This window comes from Schistocerca nitens, chromosome 5, assembly GCF_023898315.1.
Source record: "Schistocerca nitens isolate TAMUIC-IGC-003100 chromosome 5, iqSchNite1.1, whole genome shotgun sequence".
Classification (NCBI taxonomy): Eukaryota; Metazoa; Arthropoda; class Insecta; order Orthoptera; family Acrididae; genus Schistocerca; species Schistocerca nitens.
In genome coordinates this window covers 771,478,016-771,490,825 of record NC_064618.1, presented here as the reverse complement: position 1 = coordinate 771,490,825, position 12,810 = coordinate 771,478,016, and the positions used below count along the sequence as shown (strand labels likewise).

The 12,810-nt window shown below is 40.8% G+C and overlaps 1 protein-coding gene across 1 annotated transcript in view; it reads left to right on the top strand.

The window, feature by feature from the left end:
* LOC126260711 (hemicentin-1-like) overlaps positions 1 to 12,810 on the top strand; it is a 768,668-nt gene that overhangs the window by 424,575 nt on the left and 331,283 nt on the right. Inside the window, exon 2 of the mRNA XM_049958048.1 lies at positions 792 to 924. Within this exon, the coding sequence (XP_049814005.1) occupies positions 792 to 924 (133 nt within the window). The remainder of the gene's footprint in view (positions 1 to 791; positions 925 to 12,810) is intronic.

Here is a 12,810-nt window from a genome sequence, read left to right as displayed (position 1 = left end):
AGTGTTGGACTGTTGGCTGTTAACAGCGCATAGCGTTGCGCAGTTGGAGGTGAGCTGCCAGCAGTGGTGGATGTGGGGAGAGAGATGGCGGAGTTTTGAAATTTGTGAGACTGGATGTCATGCACTGCTATGTATATTATGACTTTTCAACACTATTAAGGTAGTGGTGGATGTGGGGAGAGAGATGGCGGAGTTTTGAAATTTGTAAGACTGGATATCATGCACTGCTATGTATATTATGACTTTTCAACACTATTAAGGTAAATATATTGTTTGTTCTCTATCAAAATCTTTCATTTGCTAACTATGCCTAACAGTAGTTAGTGCCTTCAGTAGTTTGAATCTTTTATTTAGCTGGCAGTAGTGGCGCTCGCTGTATTGCAGTAGCTTGAGTAACGAAGATCTTTGTGAGGTAAGTGATTTGTGAAAGGTATAGGTTAATGTTAGTCAGGGCCATTCTTTTGTATGGATTATTGAAAGTGAGATTGCGTTGCGCTAAAGGTATTGTGTGTTACTTTAGTGAATGTTTGAGTACCTTCAGTTTTGCTCAGCTGTTTGAAAAGCAAACAATGTAAGAGGTTTATCAGAACAGTAATTCATAAATTTTTCTAAGGGGACGTTTCATACAGTTTGTTCTTATATATGCTTCTTCTTCTACAAATTTTAGGTGAAATATGGGTATGTTAATGTTTTTAAGCGTATATTGATTTCTCTCAGCTGCGTGTCATGTAAAACTGTTGTGCCACTATTCAGAGGACTAATATATTTTCTCTTCTCCTTTGTGCCGGCAGTTCCCCTGCAGCAGGTGCACGTGTTGGCTGGAGGAGACGCCCGCTTGCCGTGTGACGTGTCCTCGATGGAGAGCGGCGACGCGGCTCAGTTGGTGCTGTGGTACCGCGAGGACCTGGGCACGCCCGTCTACAGGTGCGTGGCGCGGCGCCTGTCCCGGCAACAGGCCTTGGACGAATGTTTTGCACAGCACTAACCAACTTTACAAATCGATTATATGAAGAATTCTACGCCCACTCGCATGTCCATTTCTTATACAGTCGAGCTATTGCTGTTGTGCATGTTGATGGTGATGGAGTCGTGTGTGGGCTATAGTCTGGCTCAATGAACTACGTTCTAGATTACGCCATTTGGACAGCTTTCTTTTTAGGTATCGTGAAGCGTAGCGCAGTGGCATAACAATGTTACGACAATCTAGGCGTGTGCCCCAGGACCCGTTTCCGTGGGGGAGTAGTTCTGAAGGAGAAAAAATGTGGAAGGAGAGTGGAAGAGTCATATTACTTTCATTGGTTTATACACAGGGTGTAAATTCTAAGTTGACAAACCCGAATAACCCGAAAAATAAACTTCACACGAAAAAATGTGTAGAATCCAAAGTCGATTATTTTCGAGGGGGACATCTGCTGGTGTTAAAATTAGCCCACCAACCCAGCCCCTGGGGCGTGTGGCGGGAAGCAACTTTAAAATTTCAAATGGGAACCCCCATCTTTTATTGCTGAATTAAATTCTACATAAAAAACTACGTTCATTTTGTCGTAAACATTTGTTTTGATTCTTGGTAGTTGGTGCTGGAATTCAAGAAAATCCATGTTCTTATTTATGCGTGGAGAATGGTTACGGATAATCTTTTACTTTGTTTACTCTATTAGTTGATGAGTTCATTCATTAGTAAGTAGTATGTTTGGTTAGTTAGCTAGCTAATCAGACGATTTGTTTGATAATTAAAAGTTGTGTGGCCTCATGACCACGAAACAAAACTTATCCGAATCTGCAGAAAAAGATTAATGCAGTATTTGGGTCAACATTTGTAAAACTCTAATTCCTCTCTCTCAAACCCCACCCTATGGAGAGAGTGGGAGAGTTTTAGTTTTAGCGAATCAAAATTTACGAAGTCAATAAGTATTTTTTATTTATCCGTAACCATTCTCTACACAAAAATGAGAACATGGATTCTCTTTAATTACAGCGCCAACTACCAAGAATCAAAAAACATGTTTAAGACAAAATGTATGTAGTTTTTATGTAGAATCTGATTCTGCAATAAAAAACGGGGTTCCCATTTGAAATTTTAAAGTTGCCTCCCACCCTGCCCTCAGGGGGCTGGGATGGCGGGTTAATTTTAGCACCAGATGAAATCACCTCGCAAATAATCATCTTTGGACTCTACACATTTTTTCATGTGAAGCTTATTTTTCGAGTTATTCTGGTTTGTCAGCTTAAAATTTACACCCTGTGTCCCATTTTATCTTGATCATCCTAAGTAACTTTTTGTCCAGATGCAAATTACAAAATGTTTCAAGCAAATGTTCTTTACCCGTCAGGGGGACATCAATCAGCTTGATTGCCTTCGTTGTAGCTTTGTTTTGCACGAAGGTATGAACAGCGGTATGACTTTTTTAAATGGCACCCTGCATTTTTTGTTCGGTAATTCATTACCTCTCCTAAGTACCAGTTCGAAAACGTATTACAGTGTACCATTCACTGAATCACCATGTTATTAATTACATACCACAAGACTGACGTTGACGCTCCCATCGCTTAGTGTAGGTACTCCGGGTAATGGAACACATCCACGTGCTGACGTTGACACAGAAGAAATGTGATCATAAGGGGAGTGCACACCCGTCATTCCGTCAACCATTGTCAGTTGAAGAGTTGTGTGAATAGAATGTACACCAGCGAAGAGAAGGTAGAAATGCTACGCACCTATAGGGAATGTAAGTTAGCAGAACAGTAATTGCAAATGCTGTTTTCTTATGTACGGCTACATTTAGTATACTAGTTTAGTCCTTATAAATACTGTTGTGTAGAGTAGGCATACAGTAAAGGCCGTCCTTCCTACAAACTGCATCGACATAACGTTTCTCTTATTGTTGTTGTTGTTGTTGAAGGTAGGCGAAATGTTACGAAGGCAATCATGCTGAATGGTGTCGCCCTGACGGCTAAAGAACATTTTCTTGAAACATTTTGCAATTTGCATCTGGACAAACAGTTATTTAGGGTGTTCAAGATAAATGGGACACACTGCATATATATACGGGGTGGAGAAAAGTTGTGTGACGAATTTTTAACCCTTTATAGCTGATACAGTAGGAACCAAAATTACTAATGTTGTGCAGGTCGACAACGCACCATTTTTAAACCATTTTTAAACTACGGAAACTTGGCGCCACGTGCTCCGATTGATGTGCTTATCACGTTTGGGCAGTGACAGGGCGAGGGACGTTTTTATGCGTGAACCGACAACCATAGCGCTGCCCGTCAGCGGACGAACGGCAACAGGGCAATCGTGCGGCCAATCGGAGCGCGTGGGGCCAAGTTTAAAAATGGTGCCATGTCGACTTACGCAAGATTAGTAATTTAGGTTCCATCTGGCATCAGCTATCCAGGGTTACAATATCGTGACACAATTTTTTTTCCAACCCGTATATATAATGATTTGCATTTTGGTTGCTCTTATTCTATGGAGGGGGAGGTGTACGTTCTGTGGAACTGTAACATGCAAGAAAATCATTTTAGTTAGAAAAAAGCTTAAATTGGACTGTAAATTGTTATAAAAGTTAACCAAAAGTATGTAGAAGTGTTACATTTTAGTACCAAGTTTCCACATACGGAAAAAGTTCACTAAAATCATCAAAAATTCATAATCAAGTCTTTATATTAAACTTTTGAACAAAATAGCCCAAAAGCGAAGTATTAGTTTAACCTTTAGTGAAGCTTTTGTAACACGTATAGTAATGAAGTTCAGATTTACATGGGCACAGTTCTCATCGGTCCAAACTCACAGACGTTGTGTTAAATTCGGTCTTCTTCTACGCACGCATTAATCGTACGGTATTGTTTCCTCTTCACCACTGAATGGAAAAAAAAACTTGTTATTTCCTAAAACAGCTTTCATGGCCACGTCATAGTTTTCCAGCGAAACATAAAATCTGGTCCCTGATAAACTTCTAAGAAAATATTTCTCACTCGCTTCCCGATAGTCAGTTGACTTTTTTTACTGCTTCTGTCAATAGATTTGCGTCCTATTTACTTTTTGACTTCACCACATGTGGCCATTAATGAAAGAAATCGGTAAAATTTAAATTTTTTTCTATCTGTTTTGTCCAGTACAAACCGAAATTGCTAAGTCCCATACAGCCTGAACGTAACTTCCGCTTTCCCACTATTATTACTTTGGCTAAACATTGTCACAGCCTACAATTTAAAGAATAATGTCAATTGTATCTGAAGATACAGTAAAAAGGTGATGTTAATTACTTGCAAACAAAACCATACAATACGAAGTTGACATCGTGCACCGAAAAACTCACTAGCCGCAGATAATTTATCGCTGATACGAAAATCACTGGAGTTTTGAATGGAAATTAAGTGAGCGATTTTGTTCCTGCTTAGATCACATTACACTACGGCTAGAGTTAAGGAGCTCTTGGCCGATGCATTCGCCTGTCTGATACTACCCGATCTTCTCACAGAACTAGAGTGAAGAGCTTAGAACAAGAAGAAGAAGAAGAAGAAGAAGAAGAAGAAATAGAAAAAGGATCTGAGGGAACTAACGTGGGAAGATCACGGAGGTGTGTGAATGTAACTAACGGAGAGATCCGGATTGGGCTGTTTCGAATAACAGTTCCATAAAGTAGGGCGTGTCTGGGCTAGAAATACACATAAACAAATGCATATGAAGAAATAACTCGACGATTTAGGTTGATGGATAAACACACAATCGATAGAGACAATGTCCAAAATGTGATCCTCACCATTTCATGAATAGCGCTGCGTAGTATGACGCATGCGCACCAATGTTTATTATCCAGCAGGTAGAAGTACTGCTGACAGTCGTCAAGAGGATGCCAGAACGAAAGGTGCAGTATGTTCTGTCGCTATCATAGTTAAAAATCTATAAACATGTTTAACGAAGTGCATGAAGAGAATGGAAAGCGGATCCTCCCACAAGTAAATCCTTTTGTCAATGGGACAGAACTCATCGAGAAATTTCAAATGCCAGTCCTAGAGCGTATGTGAATGAAGAGATCCTGAAAAGTGTGCACGAGACATTCGCTACAAGACCACGTAAATCCGTTACAGAAACATGTAGGGAACTACCCGTCATCCTTTCGACGGTGCACGACATTTGTGTAAACGACTGCGGCTACGTGCTTACAAACTACAGCTTATGCATGACATTAAGCCTTAGGATCACCGCGGAAAGTGAGTTTTTTAAAATGTCGCATGGTTTAGACGAAAACAACGACTGTCTCAATACAGTGGTGTTGAGTGATAAATCTAACTTCCACATTTGTGGCAAAGTTAAGCGATGTAACTGTCTGATATGGGGCAGTGAGAGTCAAGAAGAAGCGATTTAGTACTAAAGAGACACGCCAAAAGTTAATGTGTGGTTGGGGTCACATAAACAGAGTGTGATTGGTCTATTTCTCTTTGGTCTGCTGTGACATGGCACACTTATCTCGACATACTGGTGAACGATGCTGTTTCACAGATTCCCAGATGGCTCCCGACCTCATTTTCCAGCAGTATGGTGCCCCACCTCATTCCCATGGGAATTTCACCACACTTCTCCGTGAGACGTTTCCTGAGTGTTGGAACGGTTGTTAGGTTGATTTGGGTTGGGGACCAGGTGAATTAGGGGGGGATGGTGAAGGAGGTCGGCCGTGCACCATCTCGGCATTTGCATGAAGCAATTTAGGGAAATTACGGGAAACATAAATCAGATTGGCCAGATGAGGGTGGTTTGAGCCGTTGTCCACTCGAAAGTGAGACCAATGTGCTAACTACTGCAACACTTCGCTCGGTGTCGAAACGGATGATGTACGGGGGTTCACAGTGCCTGGCCCCTTCAGTCTCCCAAGATGACTTCGTTGGATTTCCGTGCATGAGTACAATCAAGCGTTCGAGATCCGGTAGGCTAGAGAAAACCGATCTACACAGTATTAGGGGTCGTAACACCTCTCATTCTTATGACCATGTGACGAGAAGTGGAATATCGTTTCGAGGTCTGTCGAGCTACAAACGGAGCCCACGCTGAACTGTACCAACACGTATAAAGATTAATTTTTATTTGTAGGACAACCACAACTGTTCAGTAACATGTTCATGGTGAAAAAATCCGTCACTGTTGTACAATACTTGACGGACGTCTTCCACGACATAAGTCGCTATACAATTCCAATAAGATCAGATTGTCAGTTAATGTAAAAACTAGTATTAATCTTTTTAAATTTTTTAATTTCTTGAAATGTTTAAAATTTTTAATCTCTTACCTCTTAATGTCACTTGTTTACAATCTGTTATTTGTTATGTTGGACTTTTCTGCTACTAGATTCAGATTTAGCCAATTATATGAATTTTAGCCTTTGGCTTATGCTGTTATCTACTTTAGCTTTCCATGTCATATGTGTGTTGCTTTTTTGCACTTATTCTGTTATCAGTGATGCTGCTTTTTCTTATTTGTTTGCTAAGGCGAACATCTTTCGTGATGAACCGCAATTACTTTCGGTTATTACCTTTATTGCTCCCGCATTTTCTCGGCATTCGTACGTGTTTGTACCTTAGTTCCACTCCACGCTGTGTTATGCGCCCTCTTCACGGTGTTCACCACAGAAACACGAAACATACATTGGCCGAAGAAGCCGAGGCAGGGAACCCGCGAAGATGTTGCCTATCTGTATCTCTAATACTTCTGGATCGTTTTGATATCCTTTTATAGCCCGTACACACGCTGTCAAGTCACATTAAATAACTGCCTGACCATAGCCTCAATGACAACGATGTTCAGCATGGAAGGCTGCGAGAAATACATGAAGAGAGCCAGTGAGAGCCAGGAAGTGCCACAAGGGCTGTGGAACCATGCCGACTTAAGTGCTGTGGCCAGCTGTGATAGGTTCGGGATCAATAGCATGGAACAGGCCGATCGAGATAGACAGATTGTCGATTGGGTTTAAATCCGGGGAGTTTGGTGGCCAGGGGAGTATGGCAAACTCATCCTGGAGCTCTTTAGACCACGCACGTGCACTGCAAGGTCTATGACACGTCCACTGTCCTGCTGGCCGATGCCATCGTACCGAGGAGATACAAATTTTTTGTACTGGTGGACATGGTCCCCAAGAATAGATAGATACTTGTGTCGATCTATTGTGCCCTCCTGAATTACGAGATCAGCCAGGGAAGGCGACGAAACATTCCTCGGAGCATAACGCTCCCTCCTCCAGCATGGACCTTCCCGACGATTGTTGTAAACTGTTTGCTTTCAGACATACCCAACACCGTAGAAGCCAGTCGATCTGATGGAGCATAAAACGAGATTCATCTCAAAAGGCCACCTGTCGCCACGCAGTAAACTTCGATTTGCCGTTTTGGTGTGCCAATTCCAGCCTTTGTCGTCGGTGAACAGCGGACAGTAGGGGTGCATGAACCAGGTGCTTTCTGTGGAGACCCATACTCAGCAACGTTCGCTGAACGGTCGTTGAGAACTGTTTGTAGCCGTTCGGTTCACCTGGGCGGGCAGTTACTCAACAGTTGCACATCTATTCGCCCGTACACATCTCCGCAGCCATCGGTCACTTCTGTAAACTATGACCTGTGGCGCACCATAGTTTCTCTGAGCGGGTTTTGTGTAGCGTCGTTTTGCTATGCTCGGTATACTTCAACCACGGTGGTGCGCCATCGGTTTAGTCTTAGCGGTTTCAGAAATTCTTCTGCCCTTGTCCTGAAAGCCAATGATCACTCCCTTTTGGAACTCAGATAAACAGACAACATAAACAGAAAATGTGACAACTACGGGATGTTGTCTCCGTCCTCCCCACACGCTTTAGAACATGTGTGGTGGTGACATTAACATGAATTGACCGAGTACGGGTCTGTTCTACAACGCACACCTTACTGCGACAACTTGTGAGTAATGTGAATAAGATGACCAAGACGTTTAAGCTGTTGCTGACTGAAATGGAATTTCATGGCTGCTGTGTCTGTTGCTACAGTTGCGAGATAGGGGTACACTAAACACGGCGTAAACCTGAATAAGAGAGGGAAATATACGTTGGCTGAGCTTCTTGCGGAAAGTGTACAGCATTCTGCTCTTAACGCTTGTTGCAACCGGTTGGCTGTATTATAAAAAGCGCATTCTTGTACAGTTGCTGCACAGAGCCATCTTTAAAATAGCAGTATTTTTATCAGCCCGTGTATTCAAATATAAAAACATAAAAAGGAATATTTTAAACACCGGTATGACAATTAAATTTAATAAGTGGTGTGAGAAAATGAGACATGCACCTTGTTTCGCAAAAGCTTTTTTGAATTTAGAGCAGTGTAAAAAGGAACCTAGTACATCCAGACTTTTACTGTAAAACACAATTTCCGGAAAAGTAAGAGCGCATAAAGAACCATGCTTTCAGTGAGGGAGAGCTTACCAGTTGAATTTCGAACTAAAAATTTTTTTCATGTTCATTACAGTTACCAAACTGGTGAATTATGGAATCAAGCGACAGCTTAGAAAACTGTAAGCAAATTATCCAGATTAAGCACGAAGAAAATTTAGTAAGATTTGCCTTCTGCCTGTAAAAAAATCATTGGATGCTAACAGATTCGAGGAAAAGGAGAGTGAATTTTATAACACAATTTTAAACAAAATTGACATGAATCTTACGAAAGACGGAGTTTCCTTTTCGGAAAAAGATTAAAATAGAATGTAATCCTAAATTATGTGATCGAAATGTTATAGAAAATATGATTCTAGACCTAAAAACGTGTCTGGATAGCATAAAAATGGAAAGTTCTTGCCAGACCAGAAAAGCTTATGATGTAGACTACTGTACGAAAAAAATTATCTATTTTTCAAAGTACAGTTAATCGAGACAAAAATTTAATCAAAAGCTTTAGCGTAAAGCTCAAAGAAAATAATGCACTAATAACGATAAAGACATTGCTCTAGTTGTTGCTAGCAAACAGGAGTATGTAATGCAAACTGTAAAGTCTTTTGAAGAAAACATTTTCGATCTGTATGAGGAACCCACTCTAGTTCTGCAAAGAGAAATTAGATCTGCTATTAATGATGTTAAATTTCTACTCAGACCGTTTCATAAAATGTGCCTGATTAACGTACTCGGTTTGAAGTCCATAAAATAGATTCCCCTATTCGATAGATTTAGAGTAGTATGAGTAGTGCTTATCATGACCTACCGAAGCTTCTTCATGCCAAGTTCAAAAATTTTATCTTTTTCAGAAAAAATATAAAATTTTCAACAGTCAAAATCTGGTTAGGAAAATAAAAAGACTTGTATTGTAATCGAAATACCAAGGCGCTATAGTTTGATATTAAAAGTCATTCCACGAGCCTAACTTTAGATAAAGCAAAAAAAAAATCTTAATAAAAAAGAGATTTCTGATAAGCAGATTACTGACTTCACGAATTTAATTCAAACTGTAATGAAATAGATCTGTTTTGAGTTCAATGGATAGTTTGGTCTACAATACAAGGATCTTGCGATGGGTATCCGTTATCTGGTATTCTTGCAGACATATTCATAAATTCCTTATTATAAGTAAAAATTTTTTAAATATTTTTGTGCCGCCACTCTAAGTATTCTCTCATATTCCAGATATGTACATGAAGTTTTGATTATCTACTGAGGGCCTAATACCGACACTGATTACCTCTTCAAAATTTTTAGGGAACTTGACAAACACTTATTTCACATGTGAGCCAGGAAAAGAATTCCGTTAGACAAATTATTTGGATCCAGCATTAGTAGTAGCTGATAAAATTTCTTTCAATACGCAACGGAAAGAAACCAGCACTGATTAAATACTATCGTCCTTTTCAAAACATCCTCATTCTTACAAAAATGTCTTTTTTTCATTCTTCTATCACACAGCTGTTCCAACTCCTTTATCTGATGAATATCTCGATTCTGAGATTAATATGAATAAAGTTATCGCCGTCAATAATGGATATGAACCAACCATAGATGTTCTATGTGGTGGCCATCATGTACCGTGTGTACCGTGTTGTGCCTACATCCCCAGAGGATATGAAACAACGTATTGTGTCAGCCTGCGGCGACATTACACCACATGTACTGCGGCGTGTACGACTTTCATTACGCCAGAGATTGCAATTGTGTGCAGCAAATGATGGCCACCTCATTGAACTTCTATTGGCCTGACATGTCGGGACACACTCTATTCCACTCCGTAATTGAAAACGGAAACCACGTGTGTACGTGAACCTCACTCCTCATGGTAATGTACATGTGCGTCAGTGAAAAAGGCCAATAAAAAGGTGTTAGCATGTGGAAGTAATGTGCTGTTCCAGTCTCTTCTGTACCTAAGGTCCATCACCGTTCCCTTTGGATCCCTACGTAATTCGGTGTTCTCCGATACACACGATCGAACAGCGGAGGAGTGCTACTCAAGCGTCAGCTTTAGGTTACAATATCTCCGGTGGTATGCCCGCATACAGATGGCGATAGTATCGTGTACACAAGATATAAAAAATCAGTGCATTGGCGGAGCTGTCATTTGTACTCCGGTGATTAACATGAAAATGTTTCCGACGTGGTTCTGGTCGCACGACGGGAGTTAATAGGCTTTGAACGCGGAATGGTAGCAGGAGCTCGATACATGAGACGTACCTCTTCTTAAATCGTTAGGGAATGCGGCTATCCGAGATCTACAGCATCAGGAGTACGACTAATACAAAATTTCAGACATTACCTCACCGTACAGACAATGAACTGGCCTACGGCCTTCACTTACCCCCTACCGGGGCCGCTTCGTTTGCGTTGAGTTGTCAGTGCTAACAGAGAAGCAACACTGCGTGAAACAATCCCTGAAATCAATATGGGACATGCGATGAAAGTATCCGTAAGGGGCCAAAGACATAGATTCGAGTGTATTTCCTAACAGCAGGACATCGCCTGTAACGCCTCTCGTGAGCTCATGACGATATCGATTTCATCATAGACGACTGAAAAATCGTGGCCTGTTCAGGTGAGTCCAGATTTCAGTTGGTAACAGCTGATGGTTTCATTCAAGTGTGCCACGGTCTCCAGTATTCAACAAGGTTTTTTTCAAGCTGCTGATGGCTCCATAGTGGTATGGTCTGTCTTTACATGGATTTGACTGTGTCCCCTGGTCCACCTGAACCGTTCAGTGACTGGAAATGGTCATTTTCGCCTACTCAGAGATAATATGCAGCCATTCATTGACTTAATGTTCCCAAACAATGATGGAATTTTGATGGATGGTAATGCGCCGTGTTAGAACATTCTGGATAATTCGAGAGAATAGCTTGGCCACCCAGATCGTCCGACATGAATCCCATAGAACATTAATGGGACATAATCGAGAGGTCAGTTCGTGAACAAAATACTGCGCCGGCAACAGTTTCGCAATTATGGACAGCCACAGTGACACCAGAGCTCAGTGTTTCTACAGGAGACTTGTTAAGTCCATGCAACTTCGAGTTGCTGCACGATGCCTGACAAAGGAGATCCACCTCAAAATAAGGAACTATTCGATGACTTTCGTCACCTCAGCGTAAATTTTGTCTTTTCCAAACTTATTCAAATAGAAAGGATTTAATCATGTAGAGCAGGTTTTCCAAAGCGTTATGTAATTACCCCCTTGTATAAAATCCGAACGATGGAAGCAGGAAATGCTTCATTAACTTCACTCATCACTAAATTATTTTTTGAAATGTAGTCTCCATCGTCACCATTTCTTTAAAGTGTAATATTTATAAGGTCACTATCTCAACCACTTTCCATTCGCATCAGACTTGAACTCGTGATAACATGTAACTACTAGTTAACTACTAGTTAGCAGTAGTGCGTTCCGTGATGGGCTTACGGTAAGAGGAGTAAAGTGTAATGTTTATTCTATTTTTGTTGAATTTTAGTGTTCTGGTATATGTCAAGTTATACTTCAGCATCTCCTTACACAGGGAAATGGAGGAAGAGCAGCTGTCTCTTACATTTGGGAAGACGAATCTGAGTTCGTTTGTGGAACATTTTCTCTTCCTCAAATAGTGTTGCTGTTTGCTCTGTTTCCCCTCGTAAATATAACATTTGTATAAAAATAATGAAAGTGCACTCTGAGGTACATGACGTAAAAGCCATATTTAGCAGTTTCCTTGGACATAATTATTTAGAATTGGTGTCTGTCTCTCATCAGCACATGCTCAATTCCCAATGGAATACACCCTCTCAGAGGTAGAGATTAATATATGGGAAATGTTTGATACAGCTGGTTCAGTATCATTTCTGTTCCTTTGTTCGCGGGTAGATGCTTCATCATGTCTCAGAGCCACCAGTAAAAGTTCATATCGTTTCAGAGATATGGTTGCATGAAAAACGGGACGTCCAGTACAGTCACTTGCAAAAAGTGATGCAACATTTTGACGCTCAGACTTGAAAAAGGAGCATAGAACTATCAAACTAGTAGTTCTTTTTCAGTTTGGTCTCTGTCTTTATAATTATAGGTGGAAGATTAAGAGTTTTGTATTTTTTTTTCTTGTGTCTTCCTATTTTGAGTCCATATGTACTACAACCTGATGGAGAATATCACTGTAGGAAAACAAACGCCATATTTCTTCTGGTTCTAAACCAATTTCTAAATGATTGTCGCAACCGCAATCTAATTTTTTTATAATATCTTTGTGTGGGGCTCTGGGCGCTCTGGAACTCCAAGTGAGACAGTTCATCTTGCCATCATAAGATGTGTTGAATTCGATGTCATTATCGCCCCTGCTCGGAACATGGACGTTCTGAGAATATCATTCACATC